We start from the raw sequence: 19,595 nt of genomic DNA, 5'->3' as shown, positions 1-19,595 counted from the left end.
TCTAGTCTTGCACAACTTAAAGATTAAATTACAAACTTGTGTACGTGTCTGTAACACTGTATTTATCTATTTATCTATTTATCAATTGATCTAACTGTAGTAAGGGTAAGTGCCATTACACTTTTGGTCTGAACTAGAATATTTGCTAAAAGCACCAAACTTGCTACTTAAAAAATAAAATTAAAAAAAAAAATAAATGGGGAGACTCAGCAGACAAAAGGTAAAATTTTCCAACCAGCGTGCCCCCTTACACTCAGTTCCACCTTAGATAGAAGGAAAATAAAATGTCAGATTACCTGCTTTACGATAGTCATGTTTTGAATTCCTACACTGACCTATGAAATACTTATGTGTCCTTTAATGCACAACTCTGTGGGCTCTGTAAGCTTTGATGAATTAATAAAAATTGGTCTTTTTTTTTCACCTGTTCTTACTGTTAGCAGAAAATACAACTTCTATTTGCGGGCAGTTATTTTGTGGTGTGGTTTTTTGTTTCTGGCTGGTTGGGTGGGTTGGGTTTTGTTTTTCAGAAAAGCCGTATGGTTTTCAGTGAAAAGGACTGGATGCAACTGACTGGAGTTAATTAGCAGATGCTTCTCTTCACAGATTGTGTGTTCTTTTTTTTTGTCCAGGGGGCGGGCGGGGCCTCCCGGGGCACGGAGCTGCGCTCGGCGTTACAACTCGCACAATCTCGGCTTTACGACTTGCACCCGTTCGGGTCGCAGAGAGTAGTGCCCTGCAAGCAGGAGCCGGCGCAGTTCTGCCGCGGCCGCGACGTGCTGTTCGTGGCCAGCGCGGCGGCCAGCTGCGGGGTGGAGGTGTTCGCCGTACGCCGCGAGGGCCGCTGCGAGCCCTTGGGCTCCTTCGCCACCCTGGGCCCCGTGCTGCGCATGGCGCACAGCCGTGCAGGTCAGTGCCGGGCGCGCGGGGCCGAAGTTCCTCAGGGCGGGGGCGGGTGGCCTCTGCGAGCGCGGAGCCCGGAGCTGCTGCCCGGCCGGGGCGTCTCCTCTGAGAAGAGCGCTGCTCTTACAGTGGGCCCACGTCGAGGTAGCGTCGGAGCTCTGGAGCCGTGTGTTTTCCTTTAAGCTTTAATAAGCTAGTCATGTTCTGTTTGAAATACCTGGTCATAACCAGAATTTGACAGTATTAGACTTTGAACGCTCCTTAATTTTACACACTGATAACTTCATTCCTGCCGAAGTTGCGTTTTGCGCTAGGCACATAGCGATAACAACAGAGTTGGATGTTCTGATCCTGAAACTGGACCTGGTCCAGCATAGTGCAGACAGGGGAGAGCAATGCGCATATCAAGTTAGTACAACAGAAAAGCTGGTGGATGGAGGTAAGTACACATATTGAACTTTTTCAGACTGAGAATCTGCTGATTACTGTCATTCATAAAGAAGGCTCAAACGTGATGTCTTTACATACTGCCTGCTTGCAATGTGTGGGAATTAACCTGATTAGCTCCCACCTAAAAATCAGATAAACAGGAGAAAGCTGTTAGAAAATCTTTCATTTATAATTTAAGAAATTTTAAAAGGTTTGTGCTTCTTGAAATGGAAACTACACCTTAAAAAAAAAAAAAAAAAAGAGGTCAATAAAATTTCAGATGGGAAAGATATCAAATGGAGTTTTCTTCATTGGTGGACAATGGATTTTAGCGCAGACAACTCACACTGGGTTGTTTTCAATACTTAAAGCCAAATAGAAAAGTTCAAAACATTTTTGGGTGCAATTAGGATTTGTTTTCTGGAACTTAGGTGTGTTGAAGATCACACAACCTTGTATCATAGCTACCTTTTTCTTTCTGAAAACCTTTTCAACCAAATGACAACATTTTTTTTATTTGTTATTTGGCTGTTTACGGCACAGGTTGCTTTGGATTTGCCCTATACTGAGCAGCTTGCCTTTTAATAGAGTCACAAAATGGGTGGGTTGGTAGGGACCTCAGAGTCCGTCCAGTTCCAACCCCTGCTGTGGGCAGGGGCACCTCCCATAGACAAGGTGCCCAAACCCATCCAGCCTGGCCCTGACTGCCCCCAGGGATAGGGCACCTACAGCTGCCCTGGGCAGCAGTGCCAGGCCCTCGCTGCCCTCTGAGAGAAGAATTTCTTTCTTATATCCGATGTAACTCTGCTCTGTCTCGGTTTAAAGCCATTACACCACGTCATGTCTCTCCACGTGCATGGAAAAAGTCTCTTCATCTTTTTCATAAGCCCTGTTTAGGTATTGGAAGGCCACGATCATTTTTCCCCGGAGCCTTCTCCAGCAACCCCGGCTGTCAGCCTGTCCCTGCAGCAGAGGCACTCAGCCTCTGGGCATCCCTGCGGGCTCCTGTGTCCCCACTCCTACAGGCCTGTGTTCCTGTGCTGGGGCCCGGAGCTGAATGTAGCTCTGTGAAGGACTGGGGGAGCAGAGGGTGAGAACCACCTCCTTTGCCCTGCTGGCTTCATTTCTGAGGCAGCCCAGGGTATGGTTTATGTGAAAAGTCGATTGTTCTTGTTTTCTAGTGTAGCTCTTCTCAAAACGTCATAGTTTGTGGAAGCCAATGCTAATTAGTTTCCTGTGGTTGAAGTTTTTAGTCGACATTGTATCAGTGTCAGTGTTTTCTTATTGCTAAATGGAATTGTTTGAACACTTTGATACATTTCCATTGTTTAGGTATAAAAGATGAAGACCTTGCAGCTCATAGTTTGCAGCTTGAATTAGACGAGTTTGTCATATGTCAGAAGCCAGTGGAACTGCTTGGGGAAGAAAGTAAGCTTTGTAAGATACCCATCACACTTGAGTCCACAGAGTTGTCTACAGAAGGCAAAAAGCACTTTCAAGTGCAGTATCTCCTTTTCAGGTATTACAAATGCATTTTCCCCTGCAAGGGTTAACTGCTATGTTAGTAATTCCATGCAACCAAAATGAGCTCACATCTTGCTGAAAGGAAAATCCTGGTGTTTTGGCTTCTGGGATGTTTGTGTGCTGTGTATTTTTTATGTTGTTGCTTTTTTTTTTGGCTGCTGTGAAGATAACTGTGATGCAAATGAAGATCCTTACTTGGCCTTGCAAATCCTAAGCTTTATTTAATGTTGTGAAAGTGGCTAGTTAGTACAGTTCAATGCGATTTAACTGGTGATTTTGCAGTATTGGTGATGTTTAATACCAGTTTTCATTGTACATCCTCGTATTCCATGAAGGGCACACGTGACAGCTTCGCTTGTGATGTATCAGGAGGGATGGTATTTTCTCAGCATACTGGATGACAAAATCATTTAGATTGGAAGGGACTTGCTGAGTCTCTCTCCTTAACATCTCCTTGCTTGGGCAGGATCAGCTGGACTAGGCTTTCCAGGACTCGATCCAGCTGAGTTCGAGTAGCTCCTTACTGGGCAGCCTTTTCCAGCATTTGGCCACCCACAGTTCTTATACTTTCATGCCAAACTAGCAGAGCAGTTTTACACACCTTATTCTGGAGTAACTTGTGTGCAATTTTCTTAATATTTACAACAAGCCTACTACAAAATGTGACAGTCAGAAATAATCACCAGTCCTGACAGCGATCAAGGCACTGCCTTCTGCTTGTTTGTTCTGTGGGGTTCAACTCCAGCTGAAGCCATGGTTACTTAAGTACTTTTTACCCAAAAAAAAAGTTCTCCCTTTGTGCAGCTGGGAACGGGGAGTTTACTAAGTATCTTCAGCCCTAAAAAACAGCACCTTTGGTTTTGTTAGTAATCAAATCCTTTAAACTTTTATCTAAAACTGTTGAAGCATTGGTATTGCAGTCCAGCTGTGAATTCCAAAGCAAAGCAAGGAAAAGGATGAGATGCAATAGGAAGGAAAAGTAGGACTGAGGGCTGCGCCATGTTACATTGTGTTCAGTTGAAGAAGGGATGGGGGAAAAAAAGAAGTTAAATAATGGTTCAGATCCATTTTAGTGTGTGTTCAGCACTGTCATGGCTTTACCATTTTTGTTATCGGTACTCCACGTCATAACATCATGAAAAGCACCGGGAGTTAAGGAGTTAATGCCCCATTTCTGTGGACTGCCAATTTTCCAGGTACCCGATTCTCAGAAGAGAAGAACTGCATACCCCAGAGGACTTTGCATTCAGAGAGGGAGATAAAACTCCTTGCAGGTCACGGGACTGGTCTCTTTTTTTTTGCTGCCTGGCGGCGTGTGTGGCTTGCTCCCCAGCCATTTTGCTTTCAGTTCAATTTCAATAAGGCCTTTGGTTTTGGACACTCTCTCTGCCTCATTTTATTTGATTTATTAGCCTCGGTTCTAATTATACATTGTATTATATTGTGTTATCTTGCATTCCAATATCAAATATAGTAAATTAACTTTCCTCCTCAGATTGTTGCCACTGTTCATTTGTAGGCCCATCTCCCTGCCCTTCCCCCTTTTCCCTTTCTTAAGGTGTGGGTCTCTGGGTCCCCAGCCCCATTAGTCACAGAATTGGGCTGAAACGGCCCGAAACCATTGACACTCCCCTCCTCTTTTCTGGGCCTGTGGGCCTGTCTCCTCCTGTCATGGACACAGATCTAGAGATAACTCCGTGACATTCATCAGATCCCAGCATTGAATGCATGACTTGTGGAGGAGCAAAGAAAGGATTTTTGGTTGCAAAAACTTGAGGTAGTTGCCTCTAGCTGTGCTACGTGTTTCTTGGCCTTGCTAAGATAACTGTATGAGCAATAGGAATGAAGGATAGTTGAGTATAAAAACATCAACTCTGGGTGTTACAGCTGTTGCTGTTTACTTGCGTGGAGTAGATGATAGCTTCTTACTGACTTCCCATGTTGTGTTTTTTCCCTCCAAGCGTTTTACACCAGACCAGTCCCCTTTTGGCTTTTGTGAAGAGACGAAGCTGCACTCTGTTCAGTTCCTCCCTGTTTACCAGACAGGTAAGCGCACATGTGGGGGTGCAGTATGAGTTAAAATACCAGTTAGCAACACTGAAGGAGGAAGTCTATTCAAAGACTACTCTCAGTGGTTCTCAGTGATTGATTTTGTATCACGAAAGAGACACTTTTTATGTCGCATAAATAAAGTTATCCTCAGTGTTATTGTATGATATTAGGATGCCTCTCAGAGTTAATAGCAGACATCAGAGAAGTAAATCTTAGTATTAAGGTACAGGTTATCTCTATTTCAAGCTTTAAAATAGAAGGGGGTGAAAACTAATTTTAGGGGTTCACTAAGATGCACTCACTCAAGCCTCAACATAACCATGGAAAAATGCTTTATATCAGATTGTCTTTCCTGCTCACCCAGTTTCTAGTTTTCTGGTAGCAAAGCCATATTTAAGCTGCAGGTGACTGAAATGAAGAAGCTACTTCACAGAATGGTCAGGGTCAGAAGGGACCTCAAGGATCACGAATCTCCAACCCCCCTGCCACGTGCAGGGCCACCAACCTCCCCATTTCGTACCAGACCAGGCTGCCCAGGGCCCCATCCAACCTGGCCTTGAGCACCTCCAGGGATGGATGGGGCATTTGCAGTCTGTCTGGGCAGCTTCTCCAGCACCTCACCACTCTAACAGTAAAGAATTTTCCCCTGACATCCAACCCTACATTTTCCCTCCCTCGACTTCAAACCATTTCCCCTTGTCCTGCAGTTATCTACCCTTTCCAAGAGTTGATATTTGTTATTCAACTCCAGCTAACTTTTCCCTTGTGATTTATAGACTTCAACAAGAAAGTCTGTAGAATCTGAACACAGGCTTTGCCTACCTAAGAATGATCAGGCTGCTCATTCCATTCATGGACATTTAGTTCTAATGACTCTGCCTGGAATTATAGAATCATAGAATTGCTTGAGTTGGAAGGGACACTTAAAAGTCATTTGGTCCAACTCCCCTGCAGTGAATGGAGATGCCCACAGGTTGATCAGGTGCTTACAGCCCCATCCAGCCTTACCTTGCACGTCTGCAGGGACAGGGCACCTCTCTGGCCAGCCTGTGTCAGTACCTCACCAACCTTACTGTAAAAACTTCTTTATATCTCATCTAGATCTCCCCTCTTTTTCCCAGTTTCTTTTTTCCCAGTTTCCATGTGCTGTTCGATCTATGGAAATTCTTCACTTGTGAGTACATCCATGCTTCTGTTGTAAATTACTTCTGATGAGATAACAAATTGATTGTTACCTGCTGATATGCTGTTGTTCATATTCCTTTCAATAGCTACTAATAAAACTGGTCTGGAACTTGGGCACGTCTGAGAGTGTAGTTTAGGCATCAGGTCACAAAGAAACAGAATGGTTTTGATTTATGAAGTATATGAGATGCCTTTTTTATTGTTATGTCTAGGGAGTTCTATGACAGCAAATGAGGAAACTGAGAAGAGAGAACTACTGAGTCTCTTCTGCTTTTTTTCTTTGCCTCATGTTGGATATCTCTACTCTGTTGGGAAGTTAGTAGAACTGATTTCTACTTACCAGTACTCGGAGAGGTCAGAGCAGGCAGTTCTTACTCCACAGTTCCTGCATGTCATTACAAGGTAACTTTTTTTTTTTTTTTAATATATTTTCCTCTTTGGCTCATTTATGAGTCCTTCGCAGCCTCTTCGGTCATTCTGGGTGGATTAATGTTTTAGTGCAGAATGCCCATCTGTCTGCATCACAGAGCTGATTCTGTCTAGTTTTTGTGCTGGGTTAATTCAAGTTTTCTTTTTTTTTTCTTCATCAGTGTTTCTTCTTTCCTCTTTGTGAGAGCCTCCAGTGTTACACAGTGCGGTGCAGTGCAGCAGCAGCTCGCGATGAAGATCCATGCATTGATACAACTGTGAAGGTGCATATCTCATATTTTTTCTAAAAGAATGGAGAAGCAATATGGCAGTTGTGTTTCATACTGAAATCCCATTTGTTTCTATTCGCTATGACAAATAACATCCAAAATTAATATTTTACATCAGCCTGTGGCATATTCTAATTTAATGGTCTGCAGGTGTATCGCTGCAATCTATTATTGCTGTTTAAGATTCTAGAGGATTAATAGAATATTTTAAAAACCTGTAAAATCATGTACACTTAGAACAAAAATCATACTCTCCTGTATAAATCTGAATGGAGGGAGCAGAGATTTCCCATATTGCGGCTGACGATGTTTGCAGAACCGGCCTGTCTTGAAACTTAAACTTTGGTCTTTTCTCTCTTTCTTCTTTTTTATTTTTGTTCCCTTTCTCGGGTGTCTTTGAACTGGCAGTTTTCTTAAGAGGAGTGTAAACATTTGAACATGTCTGCCTACCTGATAATGTGTTGGTTTTTGTGTTGGTTCTTTTTTCTTTTTTTTTTTTTTTTTTTTTTTTTTGAAGAGGAGGGCTTTTAATCATCAAAGTTCTAGATTTTGCCCCTTCCTCAGATTGCTTTGCTGTAAAAATCTGCTCGATTACAAAAATTGGAACAAATGTTAATAAAAATACCAGAGCAGTTGAGAATGAAGAGTATTTTAAGCTGACCTTCATGGATTTTATTTGAGTATGTAGACAGCAGACATAAAGAAACCACAGAGCAGTTGTATTACAGAAATTTCAAGAGCCAAACGTTCTCTGACCTCCATTTTCAAACACATGAAAGAACCTGTCCCTTTCTCAGACTCAGGTCTGCATGTGTTTCCAGAGCTTATGTTCTGGAAACATGTCCCTCACAATTCCTTCAGCCTGGCAACAGGCAGCCTCAGGAGGCTGAGAAAATGTGCACATGATGGAAGCCTGCAGCCCTTGTGGTTGTCCACACCACAGCTTGCCTGGCAAAGGGTCTTCCAGGGGCTGCAGTCCCTTAGGGGCATCCCTGTCCTGGTGTGAATTTCTTCAAAAAGCAGGGTACATGTAAAACACGATGCTGTCTCTCCTTGCTGCACTGTGCATGTTAATTTGTAAATATTTATCTTAATGCTATAAATTCAAAATATTTCTGGGCAAATGAGATTGCTTTTTTTTCAGTTTTTAGTCCAGTGTAGAGGATATGGTAATTTTTGGCTGAAAGTGCACACTGAATGAATCAGGATGTAATACTGGGCATGAAATGTAATAGTAGGTAAGCAAATATAGTATTTCTGTGTGTAATACATTTTTATAACGTAAGCAACTACAATCAGGACTTTTATAACTCTATCAGACAGTCTTACATCTTGGCCAAAATCGAACTACTTGGTATTAACTTTTCCATGTTAGGTGACCCAGCCAAGGTTCAGGTATTTTGAGACACAGTTAAAAATGTGCAACTGCTTCAAAGAGTGAAGCGATTTCTTGTACCCATTGTTACGAGGAGTTGATGTTTGAATATTTTTATTCTTGCTTCAATGAAGCACTCAAAGCTAGGAAAGCCTGTGAATGTTTTTAGTGTCGTATTATTAGACAAAGATTATATCTTTTCACTTTTTTTTTTTTTTCAATTAAAGACTCAAAGTACATGCTAACCAAAATTACAAAGTGCTCACTTTCTTTTGTAGGCTTGTCCACCAGTCACATTGGATGTCTGCACGTTACGAATGCAGCTTTTTATAGGGCCAAGAGCTATCTGTCATTACAAAAACCATATAATTCTTCTGACTAAGGCTGATACTGAAGATATTACTGAAAGACGAAAGCCTTCAAGAAGGATGCTGTAAGAATTTGTATCTTCTGGGGAGATGGGATTTGTAACTTTATGTACAATGCTGAATTTTCAGGTGTTGGAATTGAAGAGAGAGTCCTCTGCAGAAGGACTTTTTGAGCATAATTCTCAGGTAGTAAACAAAAGCATAAATCAAGCACCGATTTTTGACTTCTGCAGTATTAAATAACATAGAAGAAAAGAAGATGGTATCACAAATGGTTGAAATCAAGATTGTCAGAAACAACTTTCATAAGTAATGTTGAAACAATATTATGAAGAATATCTGCTACTCAGAAGAAATAAATACTTATATTTAGAAACAAAAATATATAGGCATAGTGAACCTATGGTCTAACAAACTATGGTGTAGCATAAAATGAGAATAACGTACGTTTGGCTAAAGGATCTTAGAAAGTTGTGAACATCATCATAGTAATGACAAAAGAAGGACCAGACTTCAGTCAGATATACTCTTGTTGTATGGATGTAGCCAGGTACATTTATGACTGTTTCTGTGAGATCTACCTTTCCCATTCTTTGAGGGTTGTTCATTGTTTAGAGGAGTTCAGTTGAGAAATCACATTTGCTAAAGCCCATTAACAGTTGAACAGCTGTAGTTGGTTGTAATTATTAGAACTAGTCTTTCCTAAAGCATAGAACAAACCTTATTAAAGAGAAGACAATGTTAAGCTGGTAAAAGAGAACTAGTAATTCAAAATGCTGTAGTTTCTCTCTCTGAAACAATTTCTAGAAGTTTGTAGTTGACATTTGAGAAGGAAACAAAGGAAACACATTTTGCCTTCTGCAAAGAGAGTTTGTTGGACAAGTGCTGCTTGTAGTACCTAGTGTACTTCACCACCAAAAAGGAGAGAGAGATCCTAGATCAACTGCTTACTGTTCTGTTTCTTCACTGTTTCTCTGTGGTCCTTTAAAGTCAGGCAGTTGAAGACCCAGCCAATGTGCTAGAGTAAAAGTGTTCAGGTACTTTCTTACATCGTATCTTAGCAGACACTTGTATTTAGATGCAGGGGCAGAAGTGTGGTAAATCTTTACAAAAAGAGTGAGCATCTTAATTAATTTCAGTTATTCAGCTTGTAAGCTTCTTATGTACTGGTTTCTAACCATTGTATGTATTAGTTTCTAGCCATTCTGTATGAAAGTGCCTATTTATCCTTAGACATTAATTATGATTTGAATTTATAATTTAACTGCCAAGTGTTTACTAGCCTGCAAACATATCTGTTTATGGATTTGTCATATGATTGATTTATTTTCTTTTGGCTGCATAGTGTTTATTTAAACATTGACAACTCAAATCTTTTCCTTTTCTCTAGTTCCAGAAAGGCTGATAACAACAGATCCAGAACCATTTCTGAGTTGGAGCCTGGCTGGAATTTGTATATTATAAACACTGTTTCAACCATCCAACTTTACAGAGAAATGGTATTGCTACCTCCTGCTTTTGGTTTTGATTGACTGAAAATAAGTACTATTAATCTCTGTGCTGAGTATACAGTAATGTATTTCTTGTGAATAGCCCATAATCCTATTTCAAATGGCTGCTGCCCTCTCAAGAATTCTTCCTGTGCATTGTTTTTACCAGCACCCTAAGTATATCCTGTGTCTGTTCTAGGTAGATTATAGTAGAACTTATGAAAATGTAAGAACTGAGACTTGCATCCATCTCCTAAGTGAGGCTCACTTACTAGTCAGAGCACCAATAATGGACCCTAGTTTCTTTAAATCAGATGACAAAGAAGAACTTCTGAGAGCATTCAGAGAAAGTTGTGCCTTCTTAGGAGACTGCTACAGCAGGTATGTTTTAGATGTCAGATGACATAGATGAGCTCTTGTTTCCAGTAATCTAGCCTAAAAATAAAAGTCCATCGTTCTTTGCTACTGTACATTGGTATTGTGCGTATATTTCATGTTTCTCTGCAGTTTAATCTGGTCCTCTGTGCCGTCTCTATTGTTTTTATTGTCAATCTGACACAGAATACAATGTCACCTTGAGTAATAGCATGTGCTTGCAGATACTGGTGTGTCTACAACTGTTAGGTGTTACTTTAGTTCTTACCAACAGCATCAGAAGTGTCCCTTTACTTACTCTTTTTCACTTCCAGTCTGTTGCTTTCAGGTTTGACACAAAGGATTACCACCTGGCTTTGCCATACTACCGAATGTCAGGTTTGTCTGTGGCTGAAGTTTTGGAGCGGCTAGCTTCAGAAAGTGATGAAATACAGACCTATGAAAGAGGGTTAATATTTTATTTAACTCACTCTCTTAATGAAGAGTTAAATGAAGAATTAAGCAAGGTAAAAACAAGTGGTTTTTTTTTTTTTTTTTTAATCTATTGATCTAGTTCTGATTTTATGAACGATATATGAAATTTTAATTACAATTTCTATTGATATACTGCACTGCTTTCTAAGTTTTACAATTATTGTTTTTCACATGGTTTTTATTTTCTCATTTTAACAAAATAGCAAGCAACAGCTGCAATGCTATCACGAAACATAAGGATCTGGCTGTCATGATGCATGTTACTAATGTACACAGATACTTCCATGCTAGGAAAGTTCTGTCTCAGATTTCTTTCGTTCCTCTTTTCTGCAACACTACAAACTGTTTTTTGATCATGGACAGATTGTACTGGCTGGTAAAACTGACTCAGTGTGGTGGATGGTTCTAGCTCTTCAGAGTTTCACTCTTGGCTCATTTAGTTTCACTGACAGGGAGGAAAGGCAGGAAAAGCACTGTGATTTCATAGCTAAGCTGTATTTGCTTCTATCTTAGGCCATAAGAGTCTGTGTATTTGGAAATGGCCAGATTGGATGGGGCTTTGGGCAGCCTGGTATAGTATGAAATGGGGAGGTTGGTAGCCCTGCATGTGGCAGGGAGGTTGGAGATTCGTGATCCTTAAAGTCCCTTCCAATCCTGTTCCAATCCAGTCATTCAGTGATTGTGTGATTCTGTGAAATATTGAAACTAAAATGGCTTTTTTTTTTTAATAGGAATTGGCAGATAAAGTTCTCCGAATATTCTATCTTGCTGACCCTATGCAGCTGCCTCATATCATCTGCAGTCCCTGCATGAAGAATGTATGTCCTCTTACAGCTGTGAAGTATCTTTGTAAAGTGGAAGACATTATGCCATCAGTGGTCCTTATGCTTACTAAGGCTTTCATGGCTCTGAAAATGGGAGACCTTACGATGTACGAACGTGAGATGAACTCCCACAAAGAGGTAAGGTATACCAAGAGCATGAATTATCCACTTTTTGTAAATCCCAGGTCGATGGGTTGTCTTGTGGTTGTATTTTACAGTAAAATAACCTTTCAGTTGCTTCTCTTTCTCCTCATTTTCTGTGTAGGTTCCACTTGAACATCTGCATTAACAGTAGGATCCAGGGCTGATATACGGTGGGATGGTGCTGTCTTTGCAAAGCCTTATCAATAAACAAAGGATTTGAAGATATTAATTCTTACAAATGAAATGCAGTATACTGGAGCTTAGCAGAGTCAATGCTCTTCACCATTATGGCAGGGTTGTGTGGTAGCATTTTTCCGCCTCTCCATCTGTAATCAATACATGCAGTGTGCCCACAAAAGCTTACCTTCTGTATGCAAACAACCCTTATAAAATTGCCTTACGCAGTGCATACAAGCCAAAGTTTCTGTATGCAGTCTCCCTATACAATTTCTAATCTTCTCTTAAATTAAAGCACTCAATTGTTACTGTCTAGATCAGAACCTACTTGAGTGCTATCAAAGTAAGAATTCCATGTTAACAGGGGAAAAAATGTTAGTAAATCAGTCATAGATGTTCATATGTGGATTTAGACTGAGATCAGTCGGTAAATTGCTGCTTCTTAAGGCTGATCAGGAGTGTTGAATAGTCAAAGGTTACAGAGCTTGTGGCGTGGGCTTTTCCTGAGAGAGAGTTGATATCCCAGAATTAGGTGTCAAGCTTCAGAAGTAAAAGCTTTGGGTAGCTTTGAGTTAGCAGCTTTTTGAAATACCGGGTGGGAACTGTGGAATGCTGTTTCAACAGTGTTGTGTAGGATCTCTCACCTGCTTTCCAACCATTTGCAGCAAGGTGAGGTGAAATTGCCATGTTACAGAGAAGCTGAAAAAATACACATTCACAGAATGGTTGAGTTTGGAAAGGACCTCTGGATATCATCTGGCTCAAACGGTCCAGCTCACCCTCTCTTCCATTGCATGGATGCTATATAAATGAGAATCAAGTGTTTAGTGTTTTAGTTGTGGAGTTTTGGTTTTAATTTGACTACTACAAAAACAGCTCAACCTTAAAAATCATTTCATTGTTCAGTATTAAAAACAGTGCTTCCAGAAAGATGAAGGAAAGATAATTTCTACAAGTAGAGGTCTAGAAGTCTGAATTTTCTTCCTAGGTCTTTATATTTCTTATGTAAATTGTTTAGTTTGTACAGACATCATTTCTCCACTGTTGTTAAAGTGGAAATAGTATGTTGTCACATTACCTTCAAAAGCACTTTGAGTTGGATATTGTGCAGCTTGTTTTGATCATTGTTTCAAAGGTGTTTAGTAAAGTATTTCACTGACATTCTAGTCAGTGAATTTTCACAACACCTTCTTTGTTTACTGGCTAGTAAACACATAGTAAAATCTATGTCACGTGTACAGTAACTGCAGGTTTCATCAGAATGTTTCTTTCACTGTTCAGATAAATGGCATGGTGTTCTGAAGTCACTGACCCAACACGCAGTTTGGACCTGGACCTCTTATTGAGGGTTACTTATCAGTATGTTTGGAGGATATCAAAGAAGCAACTCCCTGAGACTAAACCACTGAAAACAACAGAGGATCTGGTAACTCAGAAGTTTTATGACTGTACTGTCCATCTAAAGCTGTCCAATTACTTAGTATTTGGATGGTGGACAATTTGGAGTAGAAATGCTGAGTCATGGCCTGAACCAGTGATGGAGCACCTGGTGGGAGGCAGGGCCAGCCCAGGGGAGCTCAGGTGAATGCAGTGTACCTGGTTGATGGAAGGGGTGGAGCCAGGATCCATCCCTTTCCAGACCTCATTTAAGGGTTGGTAGTGGAGGTGAGGGAATCTTGCAGAGGTCTTCCAAAAGGTAAGAAGTTTTTTGCTCTGTTTCTGTGCCCACAGCTGCTGTATTTGGGCTTGTCTTCATTTGCTGCTGCCAAAGGCTTTGCCATCCTGCTGATATGACTGTGCTTTCCATCACATTATAGCGTTGCAGCCTCTTAAAAGAAGCATGCCTGAGAGTAAATAATGTAGTGTCTGCTTACCAGACAGGTTTTGCTGGTTTTGGAGAGTCTTGTTCTTTAAGGATATTTTAAAATACACTCAACAGGAGTGTCACAGTTCTGGATATTTCAGATCAAGGCTGGAATGAAACAGAATTTTCCAGGTGGTTTTTTTTTTTTTTTTCTGTAACAAACAAAAATTTTGCAAAACCGATAAAATGAGGAAATACCAGGGTGATGAATTGTAAGATACTTTGAATGAAAAATCTGAAATACAGAAATAAATAGAAGTTTCAAGCTGATTTATTTTTTAATTCTATGAATTAGAGGAAATAATAAGTGCTATTTGAGAACAAAGTTTTCTGTGCTTGTGGGGAGTGGGACGGTTGATGTGGAACTCACTAATAAAAATACTTCTTTTTATTACAACTTCTATATTGCTTTTGTAGATAAACTCCTGTGATCATTTTGGGTCCATTTTCCCATGGGTTACTTTCATAATGTCAATGGAATCTCCACTTGATAAAGATTGTCCTGAAGATATTTCAAAGCTACAGGTATGAAATCCCCAAACCTTGCTATTCACAGCTCAAATCTGTTCTGCAGATGTTCATGCATGTGTTAACAACTTTTTCTAGCAGCCTGCCCCCCTCAATTTATCCAAGTTGAACTAAAAGACCCCTTAAATCATGAAAGAAAAAAACACTGACGTGACACATCAACAACAGTGATACTTACCTTTGCTATTAACTGTGTACTCAGATTTCTCAGTTCTTAATACTGTCTATTAGAATAAGTATTACTTTATAAGTATTGTAAGTAAGGTTGCTCTAAGTTTATGGTTAGCAGTGTTTTGCAAAACTCGTGTTAAATCCAAACAATCTTTTTTGTTGTTGTTGTTTAGTCCATTTTATGTGGTCAGTCAATAGATACAACTGCAGCTCTGCCTATCCTGGAGCCTCTGGCAGAGGCTGGCAATGTTGGCCTCACCGTTCGTGTTCTCTGCAGTACCCGTCTGGGCAAGCACGAGGAGTCCATTGACCAGCTCCTCAGACAGTGTCCTGCTGCTGCTGTGTTGTACGCTCAGCATGAGCTGAAAGATGACAGTCGGGTGAGCAATTTGGGTTGAAGTCTTCTGGATTTTGGCTTGTTTATTTTCCCTAGTTAAAATGTTTATTGCAGATGGATCAGATAGCCCAGCCCTACCACTACTGTTCTCAAGACCAAATTTGTGCTTTATTTTTAAATCTGAAGATGGTTTCTGTGGTTGTAACAAGTATGAAAACAGAGTTGGAGGCACAACTAAATCAGAATATAGTGGAATAAAAAAGTTATTGTGTTTATAAAAGATATCTATCACTCGTAATATCACTCGTTGCTTTGCATGGAGCTGGGTGGAACAAGAACAAAAAAATACCCCTTGCAAATCCTTTTCTCTGTAGAGGCCCTCCCTCTGGGGGGCACTGTTGAGGTATTTGTTGAATATGAGAAGACAGTATTGAAAACTGGATGTATGTGTGCAAAACTACTGCGTTTCAAAGCATCGTATAAGTCAGCCTACCTGTATCTGCACTCACCTAATTCTTGGTGTATTTTTAGCACTTTCTTTCGCACTCTTAACTGCAGTCATTGTTAATTTACGGTTTTGCTATGGGTTTTTATGAACTAGGCTGTATTGTGGAACAAGCTGCTCCCAGAACTTTGTGAGAGAACCAGACTTACCAGAAGTGACTGTCCTGTTCTTATTTCATCACTAAAAGGTAAATCAATTGATCAGAGCTCAACTCCAGAAGCCTCTGTATAGCATCCAACATTCTAAGTATTGTTCTAAGGAATACTGATGTGATGTTTGGAAAAAAGGGAGCTAGTTTTCCATTGTTAAAGCTTATAGAGCTCAGCAGGCTGTCTCATAATCAGAATAGCATTCTGCAACATCCTCAAGAAAATGATGTCATTCAGTTTATACTGAAAACAATTCATTTTGGGAATCATTACTTCTACACTGATCAAGAATAGACGCAGTTTAAGGAAGTTGATCATTAAAGTAAGGGATACGGATTGTTGTACTTTCTGTCTAGAATAAGTGACTTTATGGTTCTAAGCAATGACAGCTAACAGGCTACTGTTGATAACCCAGTGGGCAGTTAAGTGTGTATTCATGGTTAGGCTACAGACTGTAAAAGATACAGTGTGTTACTGACGGTTGGTCATATTAAGCAGAATGAAACATCTGAGTTCATTTGGCAGGGTGGTAGGATTACTGCTTTTTGGTTAGCAGAAATAAAGAAGTGGTGAAACTAACTAGTGACCGATGGAGTCCAGTTGCATATTTGTAAGAAGTCAATAACACTGCACCATTGAGGGGCAAGTGCATTGAATTTTGGCAGAATAAGAAGGTAGATTAAGAAAAATAGGCGTGTTAAATAAAACAGAAGTGTGTGCTTCGTGAGAGGAGAACAGATTCCCTGGCTGGACTAGTTGCCATACTAGCAGATTGTTTTGTTTTCACGTGACAACTGTGCTACAAGCATTTAAGATCTTATTTAACAGCTTCATCTCAGAAGCTGCTTGAAAAACATCTGATTTCACAAATAATTTGGAATTAGGATACTAATTGAGAAGATAGCAAATGGAGAAGGGCCCTGGCAATGAAGCATGTGAAGTACTAGATTACTATTCTGTAAGCATTAGTGTCATATGTAAGTGTGATGAGTTGGTGTGGTTTTAATCTAGGATGTAATTTCAGTTTACGGCTGAGATTTCCCATAACAGTGTAAGTTCCCAAATAGACATGTCTCAGATTTTATTTCAGTTAAAATATTTAGATCACTTGATGATGAGTTAATAGTGACATTGTGCATGTTCTTTTTGTTCCTGGAACTAACCGCAGTACACCAAATAAGATTTTCTCCTCTGCTTTTGGCAGAAATCCTATCAGTAGTTGCAATGGAACTGGAACTATGGGATTTCCTTAGTCTTCTACCAGAAGATGGAACCGCACCATTTTTCCTGCCACATCTTCTTCACTGTAGCCAAAGGAAACAACTGATGTGGACACAATGAAAGTAAGCCTATGCGTTCACATACCAGGAATGTGCTGGAATAAAAAAAGAGCATGAAGGAGTAGTATGTAAGAAACAGCTCTGTGCATCTGCCTGCACATAAATCACCTTCTTTTTGAGTTAAAACCTTATGGCAATAATTGAATGATGGCTGTTATTTGTGGGAGAGCATTGCTTTTGAAGCTAATAGTATTATACTTTAATAAAGGTTGGCAAACTAGAAAAGTTCCTGAACTGAGTAAGTGTTGGCCAATTTAAAAATAAGGTATTCAGAGGTGATTCTTAAAGGCCAAAACATCTGAAAAAAAAATAAACACAAAAGGAACTGTACAATGCAACCTGACAAACTCTGTTTGCTGAAAGTCAACTGGGTCTTAATTGTGTGCTAACTAGTTAGGTCACTGGCCTAGGGAGGAACTGGAGCTTAGCTGCATCTTTAATTGTATAAGTGCCTAACACTTCAAAGTAGAACTGGGCTACTTAAGTTTGAATTCCTTTGAATTCCAGCTGGAAAAGCTGGTTAACAGTTCTACCCTCTGACACGTGTTTGAGTAAGTGATCTATTGTAAAACACTTTTATTTAGCAGTTAGTGGGAAAAGGCCATACATTAAAGAGATGGAAATGTTCCTAAGTAGGGTGGATGATACAGACTACTTCTTCCTTTGTGTTTTTTTTTTTTTTCTGCTGTGCTCAGCTGGTACTGAGATGTATTTCAAGTATCACTTGAAGTATCTTTAAGTAGACACTTCAAGTATCACTAGGTCACAAATCTGGATGAAAACTGTTTCTTCCAGGTCTGCTGGTGAGTCCCTTGTGTCTATGTACTGATACTTGTCTTTCTTTTGGACAGAATACATCCTGCGTTGTTCCAGCTGGAATTTAGTCATAATAAACTTTGACCTTCTTAGGTATAGTGTTCTTTGGGACTTTATAATCCCATAAACAGCTGAAGGCCTTATTAGAGGACATTGACTCTGTGAAACCAAATTTCACTGAAGCAGTAATACCAAGGGTTAAAGTAAAGGTCAGGTAGAAGAGATCCCCTACATCTGAAATAAATCATTGATGAAACAAAAAGTAGTTTAATTTCCTTGTAGTATGTTTGCTACAGCCAAAAGTATTTATTTAATTTACTAGTAGGAAGCCCTCTGGCTGTGGTAGATGCTTTCTGCTTTTCAAAAGAAAAAAAAAAAAGCTAAAGATACAGAGAACAAACTTTGTTTATTCTGTAGCAGTAAAGCCTGACTGTTTTGCTTTACCTGACTGTCTGATCCATTACTGCAGTTGTCTGAGGTAACGGATGAAATAAGGCTAAAGCAAGAGCTGGCTGCTGCTGCAGCAAAATGAGACCCCTGCAGTGGTATTTAGAATACACAGGGGCAGAGCTATTAGGTACATTCACTGTATCTTACCTTCGCAGGGTCAGGCTTGTGTTCACCTAACTTTTGTCTCAAGACGTGTTTTTCTGTTGTGAAAATAATTATTTAATGAGTTACCCATTACATCTTTTAAGTTCACTTTCTTGAACGACATCACTGGATAAAACTATAATTCAATAACCGATAGTTAACATGATAACCAAATTCTAATTGTCCATGCAGTGGTTGTGGTTACTAAGATGTTAGTCTAAAACAACTTATTTATTTTTTCAAACACTGAATTACAAACTGAGAACAAGAGTCCTCACAAAGTACATTTCATTTGGCTTTCCCAGCAGTTAAATAACATGCATTAGGCATCGCCTAACACATGGCTACCTTGCAAGTTGTGATTTTTATTTAAGGAAAAACTACAAGCTATTGTACTCATCCAGTTGCCTCAGGCTGTGGTCTCTGTAGCTGTAGCCCATCACCTGCAATCTTCTTAAACACATGGAAAGGAGATAGTATTTCTCAAGCAATTCTTCGCTGAAAGTAGATCTTGGAGAATCACTATAGTAAATGGTTTTCTTCACTCTCGCACACCTGGTGTGCCTTTGCACTTGGATCGATTAAATAATCTTGGGAACAAAGACCATTTGTCTGTGAAGGGAAAAACTTTTTTTCTTTTTCCAATCCTGTCAAAAGAAGAATATAGGCCTATAGGCAGCATAGTCTAAGATGAGGGCAATGATCCCAGTACCTTTTACACATTGTGAATTTGATTTAAAAACAATTAAAATACACTGAAGGGTATAAAATACATGAATTATAAGAGCTGATTATGAAAAATGCTACGTGCTGCATTTTCAGGTACAAGTCTTTTTTTTCTACACATACTCCATTGGTTTATTATATGCAGAAGTTTGTCACGGTGTATCATGTAAATCAGCTCTATAACAAGATAGTGTTTAACAATCTAATCTGCATTTGTTAGTGTACTTACGTACATCATACAGTTGTGTGTATATACAGACATGGACATACATTCTGGAATACTACTCTGTCAATTAAGATAATACATACCTATTATTTTTAGTACATGAAAGTTGCTTTTAAAGTTGTATTAGCTTTGTAGAAGAAAGAAATTTCGAAATTCTTCAGGATTCAGGTTCTTTTCACAGGCAAGATTGCTAAAGTAATAGTAATAGTAATAGTTAAGTAATGTTTGTAAGGCTAAAACATGCCTTTTAAAAAGAAACTGTTACTTTAATTTTCAGTACTTAGAATGGCGACTTCAGCTTTTTTCACCAATTGGTTCTTT

General features: G+C 39.7%; 2 protein-coding genes across 2 annotated transcripts in view; one reads left to right on the top strand and one right to left on the bottom strand.

Moving 5' to 3' along the window:
• The first annotated feature begins 196 nt into the window (after positions 1-196).
• LOC125694613 (Hermansky-Pudlak syndrome 3 protein-like) lies at positions 197-18,510 on the top strand. The gene is made up of 16 exons (XM_048948146.1): positions 197-220; positions 633-909; positions 2,665-2,851; positions 4,817-4,920; positions 6,321-6,495; positions 6,710-6,785; positions 8,445-8,599; positions 9,925-10,033; positions 10,224-10,405; positions 10,728-10,905; positions 11,605-11,970; positions 13,310-13,444; positions 14,300-14,407; positions 14,755-14,961; positions 15,520-15,610; positions 16,777-18,510. Exons 1-16 carry the CDS (start codon positions 197-199, stop codon positions 16,911-16,913), a joined length of 2,511 nt encoding a protein of 836 aa, XP_048804103.1. The 3' UTR covers positions 16,914-18,510.
• The window catches only part of LOC125694612 (ceruloplasmin-like), a 15,356-nt gene continuing 13,876 nt past the window's right edge, over positions 18,116-19,595 (bottom strand). The window contains 1 exon segment of the mRNA XM_048948145.1: positions 18,116-18,969. Coding sequence (XP_048804102.1) covers positions 18,845-18,969 — 125 coding nt within the window. The 3' untranslated portion in view covers positions 18,116-18,844.

This window comes from Lagopus muta, chromosome 6 (genome assembly GCF_023343835.1).
Source record: "Lagopus muta isolate bLagMut1 chromosome 6, bLagMut1 primary, whole genome shotgun sequence".
NCBI lineage: Eukaryota > Metazoa > Chordata > Aves > Galliformes > Phasianidae > Lagopus > Lagopus muta.
This window is presented reverse-complemented; position numbering and strand designations above follow the sequence as displayed.